The 24,596-nt window shown below is 36.4% G+C and overlaps 1 protein-coding gene across 1 annotated transcript; it reads left to right on the top strand.

Moving 5' to 3' along the window:
• LOC135156026 (uncharacterized) lies at window positions 1–23,494 on the top strand. Its single transcript, XM_064106929.1, has 4 exons — window positions 1–319; window positions 8,995–9,206; window positions 16,935–17,147; window positions 22,218–23,494. Exons 1-4 carry the CDS (start codon window positions 317–319, stop codon window positions 22,342–22,344), a joined length of 555 nt encoding a protein of 184 aa, XP_063962999.1. The 5' UTR covers window positions 1–316; the 3' UTR covers window positions 22,345–23,494.
• The last annotated feature ends 1,102 nt before the right edge of the window (window positions 23,495–24,596 follow it).

Below are 24,596 nucleotides of genomic sequence, written 5' to 3'. Positions count from 1 at the left end.
AAGAGTCTGCAGTGAATGTCTAAAAGATGACACCGGTAAAATCATGAGCGCTATGGAAAAATATGGAAATGGTCTTCTGAAATGTATATGACTTATTTGACAGTGGAGCGCTCATTGTTGACGCACGGCTGATGAAACCGGTGATTGCTTCCTACTTCGAGAAGACGGTTAAACATTTATGATATATTTTGTTTTTATCTTGGAGGAAAAATAGCTATAGAGGTTTATAGTGAAAATGGTTTATATGCCTTGCTATTTATGGACCATTGATCGTCTTGATTACTCTGAAATTATCTGGGAGTAAAACTCCAAATCGATGGTAAGTTAAATTCTCTATCTCGTCGTTGTTATTTTAAAGACAGTTGACAAGGATATAACTCTTTTGTTTGTCCTTGCAAGTTCAGTCATTGAGTCAAATCATATTTTTTGTAGTCATACTTAAGATTCTGGTGTAGAACATGAAATAACACCATGTCCTGATATTGTAGTGATAAAAACATTGATAAATTCGTGGAATATACGATTTTCTGTGTGGAGGAAGAGGGGGGGGGGGACATTTGTTATCAAATATAAATATGAACTTAATTGCCTGCAAAAGTACTGTTGGATCTTACAAAATAAAATGTATTAATATTCCGTCTATTTCTACTCCAATGTTCAATGTATTTTAATCCTAACTAGGGTTATTAATAATGATACTACAACTGCGTAAACTAGTACCACTACTACTTTTACTACTACTACTACTACTACTACTACTACTACTACTACTACTACTACTACTACTACTACTATACTACTACTACTATACTTCTACTACTACTACTACTATACTACTACTGCTACTACTGCTACTACTGCTACTACTGCTACTACTACAACTACTTCTACTACTACTACTACTACTACTACTACTACTACTACTTCTACTACTACTACTAAACTACTACTGCTACTAATGCTACTACTGCTACTACTACTACTACTACTACTACTACTACTACTACTACTATTACTAAATACTACCACTTATACAACAACTACTGCTACTATTTTTATATTTATATAGTTGTCAATAATAACGTTAATATCGGTACCACTTTATTTAAAAGCTTAAAATGAAGTTAAACTGCAAAACCTCTTATCTTGAGAGAATACATAACCTAATGAAACTATATACTCCTCACCGTAATCATTCGTTAAAAAAATGTCAAGTTTTATTTAATCGAAAAAAAAAATTATAATGAACAAACTCATAGGAGGCAGATAGGAAAATAGTATAATCGATTATCAAAAGACAGGTGCATTTGAGAGGTGTGCTCGTATGAAATGATTATAGGATAACCGTCATTATTAGATTCTCATAAAAATAGCTGTTATTGATCCAAACAATCTCAACTATGGTAATCCGCAGGGTCATAACTTTGCATGTGCCTTTTTAAAACAAAGATGAGCGCACAGAACTGTCTAGACAACGATGCATGTATGGATAAATATCATATTTAGAAAACGAAACGTTATAACATTAGATGTTAGTGTTGCTGGTTCTCCATAGTAAGTTTTGTTGGATTTGATCAGTCGAAACTAAATTCTAATTCAAATTCAATTCGGTTTTATTAAACAATACTCATCAAATAGTCCGAAGACTAACAATGTGAGTTTACAATAAAAAGAAATACATAACAGCGAAATAAATAAATACATAACATGCAGTGACCATTCAAGAAGAAAAAAAATATACTATAATATATTATGTGTAAAATGCAATAATAGTATAACAAGAAATAGAATGAGCAGATGCATGTAATGAGACAGATTTAATTTATATATTTATTTATATAATATTTATATATAAAAAAAGCAGATGAGGAGCAAGAAAGGGGAGCAAGCATGGCAAGAGGAAGCATGTGAAAAGGTGAGAATAGAGAGGGGGATGTAGCAAAAATAAAGGAAAGAGTGAAAAAAGACCCACAAGTAAACAATGAATTTGATACAGATATTACAAATTTTATAAGAATTATGTGTAACAAAAATAAAACAGAGAAGAAAGTTACATGATGGCGATCATAATAGACGAGATGGTGTGAAAGAGCAAAATGGAGATAGAGAGGAGGGAGAAAGACAGAAAGAGAGAATTAGAAAGTTCACACAGAGTCTGAAAGAAGGACATCATATCTAATCATAAGTTACATAAGTAAACAAGATATTACATATAAAAAAGGTAAGCATCAATTATTAATACTGGTCAGACACCAAATAAAAGTAAGAAATGCAAAAATATACCATTAATGATTTGCATAACTAATTTACATTACATTACAACGCTGTCCAAAGTGAATGAAACAAGTGGGAGTTTGATGCACTGATGAAAGGAAAACTATAGAAAAGGAGAAAGAAGCAAGAGAGAAAAAAAGATAGAGAAAGAGATAAAAGGGAGAAAAAAGGGGGAGAGAGAGACAGGAAAAGAAAAAAAAATACATCACCTCCAGTTAGGGAATATTGCACAACAGGTACATGCAAATGTTAAAATGCAATCACAAAACTTGTACAATACATGTGAGAGATAGCTGTTTAAAAAAATTACATTTTGAATACATTTGGGCAAACATTAAAATCAAAAATCAAAATCAAAATCAAAAATCATCCCCAAGATGAGCAAAATGACAAGCACATGTGTAAATAGAGCTATCTGAAGACTTATATACATGATAGCAGATAACAGTGTGATGAAATCAGAAAAGATAAGTTGTAGAAAAGTGAAAGAAAGGGGGAGAGATCAAGGGAACAAGGAAAAAGAGAGGAGAAAAAGTGAGAGAGAGGAGAGAAAAAGAAAACATCACAAAGGAATATTGCACATCAAATGAGAGAAAATTAATTAATGCATACAAATATAGTCTTAGATTAGACATACATGTATTCAATAAGCTAACAGGAATAACAATATAACTGAATAAATTGCACACACTATTTATGAGACCTGACTCTGATATTCACAGCTATTCTATATCATACAAACATGTTTCAAATTACCCACGTCTTTTAATAATCGATTATAATACATTCACATCTAACTCTGATTAACTTGTTTATTATAAAAAACTTATTTCAACTATTATAAATTATTTTAACTTGACATAGGGCAACAGTTTGCCATTTACAACGCGCAAATTGTACTGATTCCATTATATACGAAGTATATGTGTTTCGTGGTCTATAGGGCAGTTGCCCGGTATATCACCTCGCTGTGTTCTGTTTTGAAATCACCTAAAGGTGATTACGTTGTTTTTATATCATTTCAATTTCATACTTACTACACTCAATGTTAGGCAACATTCTGTCCACACAACAATTGGTTAAACAATTTATCCAACTCTGGAAAGTTTTTAACCAATACTGTGTAGTTTTCACCCAAAACACACATTATTGGTTTGAAACTACCCAGAATTGGATTAAGTTTTAACCAATTGTTGTGTGGACAGAATCTTGCTTAACATTTTAAGGGTGTAGTGGAGTTGACTTTGGGCCATTTGACCATATTTTACACCAAAAAGCTAACCAAACATACGAGATAATGGATGCATTAGAGGTACCATGGCAACAGATTATTGATGAATTTATTTTTCACATTTAAAACATAAAGAAAGAAAAGTTCAAACCTTAAGAATCCCATCAATGCAGACTTAGAAAAAGTTCTCCGATGAGATGTTCTATAGAAGCGGGTAAAAAGTATTGGATTTAAATTCTAGATTAGAGCGATCGTTAATGCTATTACTAACGATCTTTCTGGGGATGGAAGGAGGAACTTAGGACTAGAAGCAAAATCACGTTCAACACGGGTATTTCATTGCTTCGTAAAACATCTGTATAAACAAACACTAGTGATATTGTATGATAGTATGGCACATCACACAGCTTGGAAGGGGAGGGGGAGTAGCATGGAGTTAGGCAACAATACTTTATGCATGTCGGTATGTCGGACAAAAAACGAATGATGATCGTGATTTTTAACTACGAGGAGGAAAAAGAGGAGGCAGGGGGGGAGAGGTTTTGCGAAATAATGATGATGATGATGGTAATGATGATGATGATGATAATAATAATAATACTAATAATTATAATGCATCAAAAATACCTATGATGATGATGATAATAATAATGATAATAATAATATTAATAATAATGATTATATTAGTAATGATAACAAGTGTTATAACTGTCATCAGAATCGACGTCGTCATCGTGATAAGAGATTATATTGTGTAGGACGGTGTTCGGTTTATTTATTTATTTATTTTTACTGCAATCTGGAAGGCAGACAGGAAAAGAGTGCAATATCTTCCCCATTTTATTTCACACCCCCTGGTAGTATACTAATCGCGTTTCCATTAACAACTGTGTGTTGTGGCATGCAATCTAAGCTACATTGGGGGAAGCATGCGGGAATTATGGTGGCTCGAAGTGCAAATTCGCGATTTAGTCGCGGAGTTCTTGACTTCCGCTGCAAAACACGAAGTTTTAATCTCGAGGTTCGCGATTTTTCGTTGCCGACTTCGCAAATGGAGTCACCAGGTTCTCGACATTTGTTGCAAAATACGCAAATGTAGTCGCGACGTTTGCGATTTAGCTGCGAACTCCGAAATTGTAGTCGCGATGTTCCTGATTTGTATATAAAGTGAAACAGTCCACCGAATTAGATTTTTTAAAGAGGAATACAGAATAAGAAAAAATAAGAAATTAAATCTCGATAATACCCGTTAGAATTCAAAAAAGAAAAATGACGTCCCTCTTACGTAATTTTGCCCCTTTAAAATTTCATTACGCCTCCCTTACGAACATAACAATAATGTCAATAATGGCTGACTTGATATGAAGAAGATGCATGGCAGTGAGTACGGACCATTTTTCTGAGCTGACACATTTAATAATACTTTGATCAGAGTCGAGTTTGCCTTATGTGACCGCGGGGTATCTTGACTTTCTGTGGTAGTCACCATTCAAGCCATTAAACGCTGAAGAGGGTGATACATCCAATGGGGAAGACAATCAAAAAATGGTTCCAGATGTCGGAAGAACGCCATTTATATTTACCCTTTTGAAAATTTATTCTCAAGCATTTAGGTTTTTTGGCCACCATTAACCCTCTTTCGATTTTCAACTGTTTTTGATAGCGTACTTTCGCAATCTCGAGGACGCAGACATTAGGGTCCCGTAACACAATGGTTAACGATTAATCATACACTCGATTTTTAAGATTGATTTTACATTATAGTCAATAGAATAAAACGTAAAAAACTGTTTTGCAATCATTGCTAAGCTTTGTGTTACAGGCCCTATAGATCTTTTTTTCGCGTGCAAAGTTCTTTCATGCGACACCATGCATGCCATTCCAAGTTGTGAGATTAAATCCAGATTTTATGCATGTACGACTGGTCATCATAGCATATGCCCGCCTGACAACGCTTGGCTGTGATCTGGCAGCTGGCTGGAGATATAGGAAATGCTAGGCGTACATGGTGGACTATGACATGGATAAGAAAGTGGTTTTTCAAACAAATCGAGTGCATACTGAGTGAGGAAAAACTTACTGAATAAAGGCTTAGAAATGTAAATCATTACAGTACATCGAATCGATATGTTACCAAATGTGGATTATTGGTAGATCACTTGCGATTGATTCCATGGGTCGGATCACCTCTCCAGCTAAACCATTTCGCATGCGTTGATTATGCGCACATCATGCAATAGGCCTATCCGTCTGAAAACCATTCGAATTTGCGCGTGTTTTTTTTTTTTCGTTTGCTCGCTCCTCCTACACAAACGGTAAGCCATCTAGCACACAATACGATGAGCATTATATGTTTTACTTTCCCCCTTGATGGGGATTAGAGTTCAGATTCCCGGGGGACCACTTCCATTGACGAGTGGATACCATTCGCGACCACGGGTTTCCAGATTTTCCAGATTATGAAAATGCATCCCTTAAGTATTTGGCGTGCAAAACCCTACCCTTAACAAGTATTGGAAATTTGACCGAAAAGACGTAGCTTTTCTAACAAAATATATACCTTTTCAGTATTTAAGATATCGTTTTTGACACCCTTTCAACGTTACATATAGTTACGTAATGTACCCACTCTTGATCCCTTTCTACGCGTGGTCGCGCCTGGTATCCACTCGTCAATGGAAGTGCCCCTCCCCCGGGTGCCCCCCCCCCCCCGCGGCCTCTCTAGCTCTGGGATGAACCAAATGTGGCTCTTGAAACTCGTCCTAAATCGGATATATCGCTGTTACCGTAGTATAAAAGAACTAGAATTTTGCACACGAAACGCAGATTGAACGTTTCCGTTGTGGATGCGAAACGTACAAAAGTTCTCATGTCACACAACTTGAATTGCTGGACAGTGTTTTATGACGGGCCCAAAAGTCCATTCCAAAATCAATATACTATCGCAAAGTCCGTCCGCGATGTACAGCGAAAAGTCGGGACTGGCTTATAGATGACACTCCAAACATAATAATTCTCGTCTTGTAGGATTAACGCCACTGTGCGTGCTCCCTTTACCAAAAACTTCAACGCAATAATGCCATAGTCACACGGGGAAAACACTTACCAAATGACAAAAGTTATTACGAGTGTTTCTAATCACATCCCATTAAATTTTTTGGAGTAGGTTCCTTTGGTGTGACTGCAATCAATGTCACACCAACCAAACCAAAAACAACTACGTAATGATCGGTCTGAAGGTGGTTTCATTTATTGTGCACTGATGGTAGCAGTACGTAATGGCAGTCATGCGAGCTTAGTTTGGATAATATTAGTAGTAGTACAGTAAACAATCATAGAATCATCATAATATTTTCAACAATAAGGGCGCCAATTTGCACCTCCCTTCATTGTAAAAAAAAATAAGTTTACCCAATATTGGGTAAAACGGGAACATGCATATTGGTAGGTAAAAAGATACCAAATATTTTGTAAATTTCATTCAATAAAGCGTTGAAATTTAACTTTATAACATGCATTTTGCCCAATATGGAGTAAAAATTACCCAGCTAACATGCATGTTCCCTTTCTACCCAATATTGGGTAAAATTTTACTCCGTGTTTTTAAGAGTGTTTACATCGAGTCAATCCGGTGCAATGTCTTTTGTTGGTTGCAGTTTCACCCAACAAGGTTTGAATATTTAACCCGAAGCGTGTTACGGACACAATTTCATGCAATTGTAATTATCATCTATGCAATCATCATAATTAATTTCTCTTTAATGCTAACGGTACAGACTTTGCAAAAGAATAATACTCATTACATTGTGTTTGTATATTAATTTTCAGTCATTCACATGAAGTAAGCTTTTTTTTCATATTACCTTAAACATGTTAAAGTTAAAAAAAGAAAAGAGATTGCACTTTTTTTCAAAACAAATTAACGTTGCATGTTAAGAGTTAAGGAGAGAAAATTGAGCTCCCGCATGTTAAGGCGTGGGGGTGTATGGAGGAAGTACTATAGGTTTTTTTTTCAATTCAATGGGCCATAATCCCCAAAAGGTGCCAACACCCTATCTTAAGAATATATAAAAGCAACTGGGGAAAAACATGAAAACCCCATCGGAGATTCTAACGGATTTGCGGTAGCTGTCTCGTATCAGCATAACAAAATCACCTAAATGTCGATTTGCTTCCTTTACTATAACATTTGCATTTTTCTGTGACAATGCTATGGAAACGCAAATCTCTTGAAGATCTCGGTGTGGTAAATAAGATCTTTAAGTTTAATTCCATAATTTTAAAATGAGAACGTTTTTTTTTTCTTTTGTAAGCGGCGCTGGAGTTGCAGCATCTTATGGTTCGTAATTTGAAGGAAAATTTACAAGAATAAAAGGGAACAGAAAGAAAGAAAGAAAGTGAAAAGCAGATACTGTGTAATGGAGTTATTCCCTGTTGTTTCAAAATAGGTTTTCACATGAACATAGGCCAAAATTAAAATCCATTCGAAAATTTATCATTAATGATTACGACAAAGTGGTACAGCATCACTGATTCGAAGACTAATACCATATTCCCGATATTTGACCCAAAAAAGTTTGAAGTGAAGAGGGAAATCATATACATCCTCCCGCCTATAGTTTTATCCGCTTATTGCTTGAAGTAAACCTTTTTTTATTTTTTTTCTACCAAGAGCTGCAAAAAATTGGATTGACAATTGATTAAGTGCATTAGAAATTCATTGCTGCAACTTATTTCATTATAAAGAAGACACATTATTCACACATAATTATGTACTAACATAAGAAAAAGGAAAATGGGGATGTGACATCATTAGCCCACCTAATGAATATTCATGATGCCATGCATATAAATATTTAACAAAAAATATTGCCAAACTTTAAAATTCAATAATTTCGTTATTTTGTTATCCGATTTTAAAGAATTTTCGGCATCTGAATGCTCTGTGAATCTTACTCTATTTATTTAGATATGAATATTTTAAGCCCGGAGTACCCCTTTAAACTGTATTCATATGATGTACAGAGCTGTTACCCCATACATAAAACAATAAATTGCAATAATGGTAAGATGCATTTATATACTTTATTAAAAATTTCAATGCTAATGCGAGTACTAATTTTCATCAATGTGAACATCTTATTTCATTAAATATCTTAACAAATATTTGATATGAACATCTAAGCACAATTCGTAATCTGTTACGATATCTTAATATCTGTTACTTTGAAATTGTTCAATTTTGTCATTATTGATGCATGTACCTTCGAACTAAGATCATTGTTTTTCCGTATGTTACTCGTCAGAAAGCATGATGAAAGATTAATGAAAAAGACTGCCCTATATATGTCATTATGTATTTTTTATTTTATTTTTTTTTGCATGGCAATAAAATTGAAATTAAATTCTTGTAAAACAAGTATTTAGGAACCAACTAAATTTGATGCATCAAAACCTATTCACACTTTTTAAAAATAATTTGTCCAAAGGGTGTCAAGCGGGGATTGACGTGCTCCTTGAAGCGTCTTGTTGTCATGACGATATGGATCGGGATCGGATGTCTTGCTATCAGTGTGTTTCGCGCCCCTTCCGAATATGACATGTCACGTGACCCGTCCAGATCACAGCTCCTCCCACTTTTAAGGGCCGATGTTAGCAGACAAATAAACATGCATCCTGATACGACATCTTCTCGAGACAAGTAAGTAACTAGCACGTCCCTTTTTCGCTTTGTTTTTTGAGAATTTGCGTCTGAAATACATCGAGAATCGAGCTAAGGGTATTGTGGTCCTGTATTGATCCGGGCTAAAAATATTTATATATCTGAATAAATTTAAATAGGGTAAGATTCACAGAGCAAAATGCTGAAAATTTTATCGAAATCTGATAACAAATAGAACGACTGATTATTCTTTCCTATCCACTTTCAATTTATATATACATATATTTTTTTCCCCTCAGCTCTATTGAATAGTTACATAACAGTTTCTTCCTCTACTTTCCTCCCATATCTCGTACTAGCTCAGCTCCAATTTTTCCTTCCTTATTCAGGCGATATAATAATTATTATATATTTTTTTTTTTCTCCACTCACCTCTTTTAGATTTACCACATTAGCTTATTTAAATGTATACTATGGTTTCTTCATAATACACCCCCTCTCTTCTATATTTGCTTTCTCCTTTTTAGGCAATTTGCTTCCTCCTTTTCACATATACAGGTTTTTTTTTTCCCTCTGTTTTTTGTTTTTTCCCCTACTATATAGTCTTATGTTTTTTTCCCGTCACACCTATATAGCGGATTACAATATCAGTTACACCATATGTGTATTTATATTTTTTAATATACATTTCTTTTTTGGATATATTTATAAACATATCACTCATAGATACATCTTTACACTTACCTTCTTCTCTTAGTTTGTTTAATGCTTCATCATATATACTTATATGTCTTTTGCACATTATCAGTTGTTCCCCATTCTTTTCCTTTTTTCCCCACTCTTATGCACCAGTTTATTATGCCTTTCTTTGTAACCTGTTTGACCCACCTCTCACTAATTCTCTTGTTATTCATCTCTTCCTCATACCCTCTATCACTGTTTTGTTCCAGATCCTGTTTGATGTTGCCTGCCTCATTATCTTAATCCCTCTTGGCTTGAGGTCTTTTACTGGCCTTACTTACACTAACTTCCCTTTGTGTCTGCCTACTCCTTTTCTTTCATCCCCTTCACTAACCTGATTGGTCTTCTCTACTCACTAATGCCCCTTTTGTCTCCTTGTTTCTAGTGTTGCTGTAGCTTGTCTGTGGTCTATATTATGGTTGTTCCACTTTATATGTTTGTCATTTTGCCTCCGACGAAGATTCTGCTAGGATCGAAAGCTTAGGCCCTTTTGACTTTCTAATTTACTCCATTGGCTCTCTTTTATTAGATAAGCAGTTTTCAGCAGCTTCTTTTTGCCAATTTTGAATTTTAGCAACATATTGTGAAAAAGTTATATGCACGTCTTCATGAAAATTCATTAGATGGACTGATGATGTCTCATCCCCAATTTCATTTTTCTTATGTTTTTACATGAAATCATAATTGTTTCATTTTGTCTTATGTGAATGATATGTCTCCTTTGCAATGAAATAAGCTGCAGCAATGAATCTCTAATGCACTATACATGTATCAGTTGATATTCCAATAGTTTGGGTTCTTGAAGAAAAAAAAATGAATAAACCTAATTTCGTATAATAAAATACAAAACAAGAAGTGGGGATATGACATCAGTTTGCTTAATTGACATGATTGATATTCATAAACACATGCCTCGAACCGTTTTAACCGAATAATGCAAATTTTTAAAGTGCTATAAAGTTGTCATTCCCTATCCGATTTTGATCATATTTTCAATTGTTTGTTTTGTTTGCCTGATTTTTCTTAATATATTCAAATTATATTATTTTCAGCCTAGAGAACCCCCCTTTAAAGCTCTTCCCAATCGGTCTCTGAAGTGTTTGGATTAAGATTCATGATATTCAAGGGTTCCCGACTGAGTCATTCCATTCGGATGAAAAGGGTTCCTGGGACGAGCTACCACTTCATCAAACATTTTCTTTCGATCCCTGGCTACTATTTGCTTTCTTTTAATGTAAAAAGTATATGTAAATGAGTGAAATCACAAAGGATGCATTCCACTGGGAAAGAAGAGATAGATTGCCAAAAAGTGCGAGCGGAAGTCTTTTCTCTTTGGTGCACGAGTGTTTTAAAAAGGGGGAAAACCCACTTTCCGAAATCGATAGAAAAAAATGAGAGTACTGTCATTAATGTAAATGAAATTTATCAAAATCAAAATCCGTATTGACATCCAGTCAACTTTTTAAGGGAGCTTTTCCCCATCATCACCTTTTAAGGAGAATTATTTTTTCAGGGTAGGCCATAATTATCGTAAAGTTTAAGAAAAGAGATAAACCCAATCTATGACGATTTTGACGAGTAAGCATCCATATAGGAATATAAGATGACACAGCACTGGGAAAAATAATTCAATTTCGGGATCTATGAAAATGAATGTATTTTCCTGCTAGCTATGGACTGAGAATAGTGTTAGTAATCCGTTATGGAAAAAACCTGGTATACATGCCCCTAGTTACGAATCACCTTGTATTAATGATTTTACTTATTCCTACTCGCATCTCTCTCACCCCCTTCTCTCTCTTATCCTAATGCTCTTACTCTTCTTGTGCATATCTGTATCTTTATCCTTGTGCCCCCACACCACCCCCACCGTCTTCCCTTTCTCTCACCCCCCAACGTTCTCTCAACCCCTCTCCTTCTGTACCATCTTCTATAGACGTAGACATGGCAGAGGCGATTCCTTATTCCCTGTGTTGTCAAGCAAAAACACTGAAGGTCGCAGTATCGACATGATCGATTTGTTACAAAAATTGACTCGAAGGTTTCATTGTACACTACTACTCAATTCATTATAACTTAGACTTCAAGTGGACAGATTACCCAATTCATATTTGTATTTCTCAATAAAATAACCAAAAACTTTTCGGGTAATTATCAGTGATATGCCATCTTATTAAGAATTATTTCTCGGATTGATTTTCTTCATGTGAAATAGAATAAAAAAAAGTGTGCAACATTTTCTCTAGCGCAAATTGCGAATCGTGTTTCACGTATGCAAGGATCATGGTTAAGTAGAAGCATAAGCATAGTTTACTCTAGTATTTGTTGTAGTGGACTTGACCTTTAAAGTCAGCTTGTGACAACGTATTATTACTTGGATCGATAGAGAGCTTGGTATGCCTAGTGTCACAGATCTAAATATAATAAAACCATGGTATTCTTATTGACAGAGAGCAGGAGTAGAGGGAAGGGTATGGGGAGTGGATTGTTTGCCAAATAGTCACGGAAAGTAAAACAAAAAATGAATTCATTATCTCCGTAAAGTAATTTCCATTAAAACAAGAAGACATCAAATCAAATGAATTATGTTTATGATCATCAATAAATCAACCTAATCTGCCTGCGCCAAGAGAGCGATCGATTTTTTTTTACAGTTATATTGCCATTTTAGCATGAGACCAATGCGTCAATGTTTTCTTACTGTGGTGCATGTCCTCTTTCACAGAAGACTGTAATAGAATATAATAAAAACAGGTGGATCGGCTATAGAACCATGTCGTGCTATATATCTTAAAATGATTTTTGAAAACATAATAAAAAGCTTAGAATCTGATCGCAGGTAAAGTTTATTGTAGCGCCATACGTCCGAAAAAACCCTCAGACAAGATTTCACAATAAGAATTTGCAATGCATAATTATCGCACAAAGGCAACTCTCAACAGTGTTCGACATCATTGATCGTTTATCAAAATTGTGTAATACGAATGTTGTTTTGTGTCCATTATTTTCTTAGTACATAACCGTTTTATTAGAAACTAATCATGTTAATTCCTAAAATAATACATAATAATAATTATATTATATTTTGCTTTACTTTGTAACTTTGTTGAAATTTTGGAATGAATAAATTCGTTGTCAATCAATCAATCAATAATACACAAATTTTTTATATTTAGTCTATTAATCATTGTCCTAACTCAACTCCACTTCACTTGCCTATTTTTCATTCTCCTCTCTCTTCATACATCAAATTCACCTTTTCCCACTATCATTTTATCACTCTCTCATGTTGAACATGCATTACAAACAATATTATTAAGCTTGTTTACTCTCTCTCCGATTCCTGTCTAACATTCTTTTCTTTCCCCCTCGTAGAAACAATGAAAAAAAAGTAGCATTCAAAGAAAAGAAATGAGCAGGCTACATAGTGCCTTTATTTGTATTAAAACATGCAATTAGCTAGTTTCCATGGTGATTTATGCGATAACGATGCATAGAAACACTACGGGAAGGCCATTCTTCAATTTGTAATAACGAGAATAATCATGTTGACAATTTTCAGGGAAGCGAAAACTGCACGCCTCTCTTCTACCCCCCCCCCCCTCTCCGTCTCTTTCCATCTGTCTCTCTCTCTTTTCTCTGTCTCTCTCCCTCTCTTTCTCTCCTGCTTGTGTCTTTCGTACGCAAACTGTGTTCTTGTGTACATGCAGTTCAGGCAAACGAAATTCACATTACATTGCTATGAAATCTGCCACTATAATCTTTAAAAAAAGGTTTAACCATAAATAATGAGCATAGTAATGCTGGTTAAAAAATCTTAACCAATCATAATTATAATCACCAGGAGGCCATCACTTCGCTTTGTTAAAGTTTAACCAACTAAGTTATGGTTGCAGTTTATAAGAGATTACCAAACAGAGAGTCGTTGTCACGAATTGTTTCATAGAACGGATGGTTAAAAGGGTAATTCTTTTAAAAAATTTGATTTTATTCTTTCCAAGCTGAAAGTAAAACAATACATAATTATATACCAAGCAGGAATTGAAGTGAATTTTCCCTATCTACATAACATTAGACGACTTTTAACAAATTAATTAATAATCAGCGAAATTTTCTCTGGTGCTCAGAGAGTGTTACTTATCCATCAAAACTTGTTCCTGCTAATATTGGGGAGGAAGTTGTAGATTGATGGATATGAACCCCGATATCATGTTGTCCAAAGTCTGAAAATCTTCATAAAACACCTTACCAGTTATCAGTTCTGTGTGCGCGCCCTTCTAGGCGACCCAGATTGGTTGGCTCCTCCAATGCGCCTTTGAATGTCTTTGACAGATATATGGTGCTATACAAATGCTGTGCATCATCATCATCACCTCCATATCACAATATGGAAACATACTAACTAATCAATGTAGGCACCTGGGGAGCTTTTGGTGAAAGGACTTGTCACACGTTTCATCCGACAAATCCTGTTTTATCGGACAGTTACCATAGTAACGATGCCTTTCAGTCAATCAGAATCGAGGAACGATATCAGATCTGACAACATGTCGGACAAAAATGTTGATGAAACGTTCACAAGGTCTTACTTCTATCATGTCTATAGATGACGGTGTACTTCCTTCCAAACAAAGGATTTGCCCCAGAGCCATCCTAACTGCCAACATAGACTGATAGTCGACGTTGATGATTAATTCTAGACAAAAGAGAAATACCTTAAATTTCTACCTCAAAGCAATACTCATTCTTGAATATTCCCTAGTCAGAGAAAGTTTACGACTGTACGCTGTCGGAAACTTCTCACCATTAAATTCTTGCAGGAGAATTGTGCCGATGACCTTATTTGATGCATCTTTCCGACGGATAAACTCGTTGTTCACATCAGGCACATGCATCGCCTACAGGCAGTTGAATATGTTCTAATACACCTCATCCACTTCAAGCCAGTTTGGTTTACCGTTTTTGAGAAAAAAAGAGATAAAATCAAAGATATAGCATTTGGAGCTATTTAAACTTTCCATCTTTCCAACCCTAAGAATGGCTACAGCTCTTTCTTGGTAGTTTGATCCGGTACCAAGGGTATCGTACCGATGTCTTCTACCTTTGAGAAGAGTGGTCTGATATACATTCTGCTCAACTGGTGACCAAAAATGTCGACTTTGGAAAAGCCAACAAAGCACTTTTTTAATTTGTCTTTAGGTTTTACCCCTTCGCCAGTAAACGCAGAGATGTCAGATACTGATACCATGTTTGTGTACACGGGAATGATGTCTGATTGACGTTCCTATTAAAGCTATTAAGCTAGAGCCCTGTCCTCGTTACCCAACTGCTGATGCCGACAGTGCATCCATGAATCCAAAGCACATTGTCCAGAATAGAGTCAGCCTTGGCTAAAATATGCAGTTCTATATGCTTTGCAAGCTCTGTGAGTGGCAATTGCTATTAGCCCATAATGATATCTCCTGGATACCTTCTCCAGGTCTGGAATGGCTTTGTCCCTGGCACAGTGACGTAATAGAATCACAGCAAACTTGCTCCTGCCATTTTTTTTCCTGGGGGGGGGGGGGGCTTACCAAAATGATCTGAGAAGCGAAAGGAGACCGAACAGTCCACTTAAACATATTTTACCTCATCCTGGAACACTTGCTTCTTGCTTCGTCACTAGTCTACAAATGTAGACCCACATCTGCAGTGTGTGTACCTCAGCTGATTCAACGAGTCTGCATAGCAGACTATGTCTTACTGAGGCTGAAATGGCTCGCTTCGCTCGCCCTTTCAGCCTGGTTTGCTTCGCAAACCAGCAGATCCCACCTCACGAGCCATTCAGAGTCTGCATAGCAGACTACTTCGTCACCGTACTCCTGAAGTAGAGAGGACACTTGTGATTGCTGTTTCTCTGAGAGCTAGGGTACTTGGACGTTGGCGCATGTTGAGTTGTTATTGCAGGAGAGAGTCTGGGGAAGTTCTGTGTAGCTAACGTTTCATGAAAGAACTTGTCAGACGTTTCTTCTGACAAATCCTGTTTTATCCGACAGTTACTATAGTAACAGTGCCTCTCAGCCAATCATAATCTAGGAAGGATGTCAGATCTGACAACTTGTTGGACAAAAATATTGATGGAATGCTCCCCTGATCTCACCTACATCCTTGTCCCGATTTGTGGTCCTTCCTACAACGGATTCATTGCAACTTCATCATTGATGATGTTATTTACCTGCATTACGGTTGTATAGCAGGTAAATGTTGTTTGTTTCGTTAATGTTTGTATATTCTGCAGGAATGCATATTCAGTAGGGTTCAAAGCCTCCGTGGGATGTAATTAAAAGTGCATTGGTGCACTAGAGCGCGGAAAGAAAGAATAACGCGCGGTAAGGATACGTTGGGTTTATCATTCTAGCTTGTTCTCTTCGTCACGACAAATTTACATAATTTTGAATTAGCAAAGCGAAAATGTTCAAATTCTTACAGTTTATGGTAATTTGATAAATAGATTTAGAGGGTGTTTTATGCAAAAGTCTCTCACAGTTTTCCAGACTCTTTTTGCTCATCGAGTTTCTGGTCTGACTTGTCGCATAATATAGGGCAAGATATCGGCTCATGTGTCATTGTTACCATACAATAAATGGTGTATGTTATGTCATTATATAGATTCCTAAGCCTCTCAAGAACGGTGTTCTGCAAGTTTGATATTTGTTTTATCATTTATAATAAAAAATGGTCGGTCGGCTCCTAGTCGTCGGGCAAGCTATATCCATGATATTTGTTTTAACAAAGAGTCTATGTTATGTATAAAGTGAATGAACGAATAAATTTAAGAGGGGTGATGGTTTTAGAAAAATTATAGAACAGACCCGATGGCTCAACCAAATCGATTAATACTCTAATAATGACTTCCTCAGTTTCGCGCCTAAGGTACTAATTTGGGTGAAGTTTATTATTTCTGAATATAATTTTTATGACGAATATAAAAAAAAAGATGAATGAGTCTTTATTTTATAAAATTCACGTTTGGTGTTGTTTTTGCAGGAACAGTGACCAGCTGGCTGGTATGAAAGGAAAAGAGGAGAAGAAGTCAGGTGACGAACCTAAACGGGTGGTTAAGGTGGTTAGGGTCATACGTCGAGTTGTTCAGAAAGTGGTCACCTCCGATGCTGACCAAACCTCAACGAAGGACGTCCTCAAATTCTTTAGTCACGCCTCTAAGCTTCACCCAGTATCAGCATCCAACAACGAGAACAGGTTAGTTTTACTTGCAGTGAACTGGATTAATAATCAAACCAATCCACCATTATTGCAATCATTAGTATCATAATTGACACCGCTTAATGATTCTATATTGTTGTTATTATCAAGCACCACCATTACTACCACTGCCAACACTGCTATATAAAACACACAACACTATTTGCTTACTAGTATATTTAATTGAACTACATGTCCTACTAGTATATCTTCTCTTACTACTACTACTACTACTACTACTTCTGTGACTACTACTACTACTACTACTACTACTATTACTACTACTACTACTACTACTACGACAACTATTACTACTACTACTACTACTACTACTAATTCTACTACTACTACTACTACTACTACTACTACTACTACTACTACTACTACTACTACTACCACTACTACTACCACTAGTACCACTACTACTACTTCTACTACTACTACTACTACTACTACTACTACTACTACTACTACTACTACTATTACTACTACTAATCATACTATTACTACTACTTCTACTACTACTACTACTACTACTACTACTATACTACTACTACTACTACTACTACTACTACTAAATACTACTACTACTACTACTACTACTACTACTACCACTCCTACCTACTAATACTGCTACTTCTTCTACTACTACTACTTCTACTACTACTACTACTACTACTACTACTACTATTACTACTACTACTACTACTAAACTACTTCTCCTTCGTCTTCTTCTTTTTTTTTCTTCTTCTTCTTTTTCTTCTTCCTCTTCTTTTTTTTCCTTCTTCTTCTTCGTCTACTATGACTAACTACTACTATTACCACCACTACTGTTTCTACTATTCTACCCAATCTTACTACCTTCAATACTTTACTGCCACTATAACATCTGCTGCTACTACCACTTGTTCTTTTCATTTTTCATATTACTGTGACTATTAATACGGCAATCCTTATATCATTGTTGCAAATACAAGTTGGAACACACTGAGGGGAATAAAACTGCATGAATATCATAGAAAAAAAACACAAAAACTGTAAATTGCTTTTTTTATTATTTATATTATTTGCATTTGTCTTCTTAAAACTCCAACGTTATATTAGGTTTGCAATCATATGGGGGGGGGGAGAATTGAAATCTTTCTAAAATTTGAACGGACGATTGAAATATAGGGGACTAGAGACTGCCGAACTGTGGCTTTTCTATTTCCGGTGACTGTATATGTAATAGTGAAACATTGGTAGGAGGAAGATTATGGGGATTCGGATTGTTGGGAATAAGAAACAAATACAGCGAGTAGAGATATTGGAGAACGAATGAGAACGGGAGAAGAAAAGGGTGAATTCATTAAAGATGAATCCGCAGCGAACTCTGGCTCTTCTCTCAGCCCGGGTGTAGGGGAAGGATGTTTAAAACGTTAAATATCATTTTCAATTTCATCTCATTTTATTTTTAATTTAGGCGTGACGAGTTCCAAATTGCATTATGGTGTATTAGGTTAAATTTGATTGTTTTTCTTTTTTCTCATTCTACCTTTTCAGAGCGCATAGAGAATTAACTGTAATTTTCGCTATACAAAAAATGAATATTATTATTATCATCAAAAGTTTAATAAACATTGTCTGCCACAATATAGCTATCATTGTGCTTCCCCCTGCAATTGAATTTAATGCATAAGAAAAAAGGGGGAGGCTGAACATTTCTATGCAAAGGGGGGGGGGGGGGGCTCTGTCAGTTTCATGAGTATGTATTTTTCTATTTTAATACGTTACATGCATGTAGAGTAGAGGTGACTAGTAATTGTTGGAATAACCCCCCCCCCCCGAAATGGACATACATAAAAGAGAACGAATAGATCCCTTGATCACGTTGATAACATGCAAAGGACGATGGGGTGGTTTCAAACAGGCGGGATGCCTAAAGTGGAGCTGATGAAACCATAGCGTTTGGAAAATAAAATAGAACAAGTGTTGCATTATTTACTTACGTGAAAGGGTTCAAGCTGCTGGAATACTTAAGTCTTCGCGTAATATTCCATGCATGTTCAATTTTAAGTGATCGTATTACCCCAAACGGAATTGATACCTGAAAACAAACGGAAAACCAGGCAAAATAAATTGATACTAAGTTAAGTGTAATTGAATCGAGACGATTCCTTGCAGCGATCACACATAGAAAGCCATTTTTGTATTTTTTTTTTTTTTTTGGGGGGGGGGGCGACTCAAGGCGTGCAGAAAGAGAGAGAGATACAAACAGACATACAGAGGGAGGAGGGGAGGGGGGAGTGGGGGCAAAAACGTGGGAATTGGATGTTGAGTCCTCCATGTTTGTCTCATACCCTTGTAAATCATTATTTCCGCATAATTCATAGTGTGGTTTGGATATTATAGAGAAAGTGGGCGATGTCTCCATCACATGAGAAGAGAGAGAGAGAGAGAGCACACCACGTTGTCGGGCATCTTAGTCTCCATGGCAACCGAGGGCATCTAGCTTAGATGCAGTGAAGAGTAATGCAATTACAGGGAATAAGGAAGGTTATAAGAACTATTCATCACCGGGGGGGGGGGGGACTATGCATTGCAATGCATAGAATATTGCTCACGGAGCAAGAAGTGGGTCACTCTGCTATATGCATTATACAAAGATCGATTTATTTCATTCTAATGAAATCGGCAAGGCATTTTTTTTTCTTCAGCTTCATGGAAATTAATAATTGTGAAGGCAGTTTTCGAGCCATTCTATAATCATAACCCAGCCATGGCGTAATTTCCTTCAGATAGAAACTGATCCACAGTGTGCTGCACTCAACCCAGGTGAGGTAAATGGGTACCGGTAGGAAGTAATTCCTTAAAAAGCTGTGTGCGCTATGAACGCCTAGCTTAGCCGGGTAATATAGGAGCGCCTTGAGCACCTAACAAGGTGGATATGTGCGCAATATAAATACCCTATATTATCATTATTATTATAACAGATTAAAACTCTCCATATAGGGTTTAACCAATTCGTGGAGGTAGATTGTAACGGTGCTTAGAATGACTGCTTGCCCGACAAAGCACATACAAAAAAACATGAGGCAAACAATTTCATCAAAATACCACCCAAACCTATATTACGCACTCCTTGGATCCCGAATGAAAAAAAAATCATGAGAAAGAATATATTCATAGTATCAACCCCATCAACCTCCCCCCCCCCCCTTGGGAGCACTCCGACTCACACAGTAGCTTAATATTACCGACTCAAAACGCTAGATAGATAACACCCTCACCTTGACACCAACATCCACGCCTTTCCCACTCACACAGTGGCTTACCATTACACCCTCAATACACTATACAGATAACACCCTCATCTTGACACCAACACACACACCCACCCCACTCACGCAGTGGCTTACCATTAAACACTCAAAACACTTGATATATAACACTCTCACATTGACACCCAATACACATTCCTCCTACCCTCACATCCACATACACAACCCTGCATCCACGCCCCCCCCCCAAAAAAAAAAACCAAACAAACACCAAAACACACATTTACACACACCCACAATGACATACGCACAAACCCCTCGCAATTAAGTATATTAACCATCAGTTATTAGGGTCGTTAAAAAACCTCTTGAATTTCCTGTATATGGTGTTAGTGTGTTACTTTAATATTCTAATTAGAAAGATTATCCGATTAAAGACATGATCAATACAGTTTTCACATTATATTAAAGCTTTGATACTCATAGTGATTTTTTAAAAAGCCCGGGTATGTCGATCTTCCGTATTATCAGTCCTCTTGCCTTATAAGCTGGTAAAAAATGAAATTGGCCATTCAATATGAATCGCTCATAGCCGGTTTCAGTTGAAGCCTCATTTCGCTTGCGTTACTGCTTATTTCTCATTAACCTTCTAAGAGCTTTCGCATCATTACTGCTGATGTGGTTCACTACTATCATATTCCTTTCGACTTCTCTAAAAGGTTGTATTCAGGAATATGGATTATCAGATGTTCATTTCATGGTATTAGTTTGCTGCACCCAAATATCATTCCTAGATCGTAATTTGGTTAATATGGGGTCAACATGGTTAAATTATCCTAAAGTATTACAATTCCACGCATTTGAAACGTTAAGACTGATCTTATCTTATAATACTCTTGGAATATATGGATTCTCACTTACACATTCTATGAAGAAAAAAAATCAAATTCAAGTCCACTTGGGAAAACCCTCCAAATCAAATCCAATCAGAGAAAGTGAAAATAGGAACGGGTATCAAGTGAAATAAAATAAATGGAAGTATATAAGATCAGCCAGATTTATAGAAATTCGATTAAAAGTCAACACGATGATGAAAAATTGTATCAACTCATTCAACCATAGGACAACATAAATTTGCTATGATATTGAGGGTTCTCAAGCCGCCAAATCTCCACAAGTCCACTCTTGTTTCATGTTTTCCTTTTCGAATCCATTATTATTCATGTTTATTCGTCCATCGTGACAACATACGAAGCGATTGCTCAACGCAGATATTATTACAGACTCTGAGGCCTCGTTAATTTCATTTCTGTTATCGTAGTCAGACGAATTTCATTTTGAGGTTGTTGGTGGACTTGCTTAAGGGGACGGAAGAGGGATGGACGTTCTATAAACCTCGTCTTCATCTTTTCCATTTTATCCTGAAAAGATGTGGGGAGGGGCTATATTACTTAATGGACTTCAAAAAAGAAAGAAGGTAGAGAGCTACTCCACCCCCAAGTTAAAATATGCTAGTTTGTGATTGGCTAAAACAAAACTTGTTATAAAATTTCATTGGTACTGATAATCATGAACAAAAGCTTTGTGCGACAGGATTGAATATAAAGCATGTACTTCCCCCCATGTTTTTGGGATGCTAACATCCCAACTCCGCAAAAGATCAACCCTATCAAAACGAAAACACGAACACAACAATTGCATTAAAAAATATATAAGATTTGTTCAACGTGCTACCCATGATATTTCTCTGTTTCCCGACAGATTGCCTCAACCTGAACACAGTCTCTCTTTATTCACTCTCTATCAGAAATTTTCCAGTCACGGACAAGTTATGGAAATTCAGTAAGATGGAGGCAGAGAAGATCTACCTCTTTAGGCAGCTACTATCAAAACCTTGGAAACCTAACCCAGAGCATCTTCGTCAATTCAGGTAATGAATATATCCCCGTACGATTGTCCTACGAACCAATTTAATACGAGACGAAGTTCTTTCAAATGATAGTATGCCAATGTATCCAACCATTTTATATCATCTTTGTAATGAATACTAGAAAAGTGAATATTTTTCGAATTGAGACAAAACGTTTATGATGCATGGATGTAGATCTGAATCTTCTTCCGATTGCAGGCAATGTAATGGTATCCCAGGAAATTGAGTGTTTGTGCGTTGTACTTAATAATCAATATATTATTGTGGTAAGCTATGGTAAAATCTTGTAAATAATTTATTAGGTTTATAATAGTGTGCAGATTTTCGCCATTTTCCAAAATGTAGATGCAGTATATGATATGAATGGAGAGAGTAAGAGAGGGGGGGGGGGGGGAGATGACCATACCTGTCATATCATTGTACCTTCATAAGGAATTTTCGTTCTGTACTAGGGTGATTGGAAAATATGCATAAGATGCGCTTCCTCTTTGGTTTAATCCATCCACCACTTTCTACCAGCGGCGTAATGTGCAAAAAAAAAAATGAGGGGCCAGATATGGAGTATCGGGCAAAATTTATAAAAAGTTGCGAGCGAGCAAAAAAATTCACAATTTTTACTACAAAACTGCAATTTTGTAATGGATTTTGACATAACGTTTTGAAAATAATGTCATAATTCACCCTTCTCTTTTTTTTCTTGATCACTAAAAATTTGGGATGTCCATGGTGTCCAAATCCCCCCCCCATCTGTACGTCAGACTAATAACATAACCCTGCTCAAATTGATCACCTGTTACCTTTCAGGACGCCGACACAACTACTTTCTAGTCTTACAAATCTTAACGATATATTCGTAGGACGGAAACACTTATCACACCCAATGAAAGAATTATATATAGTTTTCAACCTTCGTAAAAGCATCCGTCGTCCTAAACGAAATTCGGAGTTTTAGCATCCTAAAGTATATGGCAACAATAGATCTTCGGTTCGTGTGCAAATTCTTGTTAATACTACATGCATGGAGTAGCTCCATATATGCTACCTGTATGGAAAGAGCGACATGTCTATATCACCGCATGCGACACCATTATCATGCATGCATGCATAACCATTTCGCAAGTTGTGACATGAGAAAATCCCGTTCTTTGACAAGCAAAAAAAAAAAGAAAAAAGGTTCACGTCTGTTTGTATTGCATTTTTACATTACAAATTATTAATTTGGCTTCTCAAGGGGGGCACGTTCCCTGTATCAGTTGTGACTCGTCAGGGGGGGGGGCAGTCTGCCCCCCCCCTTAGGTACGCTAGTGCTGCTCAGCACATCACGCCCGCCTGTTCCCGGGATGAGCTAGACACATTGGCGGCGGAAGCCTAACAATTTAGGGGGGGGGGACCACCAAAATTTGTTGACAAGCAAAAAAAAAAGGTTATATATCAACCAACATTTTTTTGGGGACCGACACAAATTTTTGACAAGCAAAAAAAAAAAAAAAAAAAAAAAAAAAAAAAGGTCATCAACGAACAACGAAATTTTTTTTGGGGGACCGTCCCCCACGCCCCCCCCGCTTCCGCCGCCTATGGCTAGACATGTCATGAGAAGTGCTAGGCCTACATGGTTATGCCATGGATAAGAAAGTGGTTCTTCAAACAAATCGAGTGCATATTAAGGGAGGAAAAGAAACTGACTGAATTAAGGCTTAGGTAATCATCATTACACTCCGTCCAATAATTGATATTGCATCTAACGTGGATTATTGGTGGATCGCTGGCATTAAATCCGTGGGTAATATTCACCTCTCCAGCTAAACCATTTCGCATGCGTTGATATCTGCCCGGATTTTTTTTCTTTTGCTGAGTTCCTCATACACAAACGGCAAGCCATCTCGCACACAATATGAATGATATGCCACGTGGGCATTACGTTTTACTTCCCCCGAAATAATAATAATAATTGTCAATTTTTATAAAGCGCTTTTCCCAGAATGGCTCAAAGCGCGTTACAGCATATTATTACCCCGGTCATTGGATTCATTTCAATCCCGCACGAAAAGTGCACAATTTCCACAATAGGATTAGATTCAAATTATTCTTACATTGTTAGGAAATTATACCGAGGTGAATGATGATTATCAGCTTCTATTTATTTTAAGAACCTGAATCCATTATAGTAATTTTTTAAAATGAAAATCTTGTTTTAATCTTGTTTTTCCCAAATCGGAGATTGCATTGTTACCATAGTAGCAACTAGAATTTTGCACA

The sequence above is a fragment of the Lytechinus pictus genome, chromosome 11, assembly GCF_037042905.1.
Source record: "Lytechinus pictus isolate F3 Inbred chromosome 11, Lp3.0, whole genome shotgun sequence".
Lineage (NCBI taxonomy): Eukaryota > Metazoa > Echinodermata > Echinoidea > Temnopleuroida > Toxopneustidae > Lytechinus > Lytechinus pictus.
This window is presented reverse-complemented; position numbering and strand designations above follow the sequence as displayed.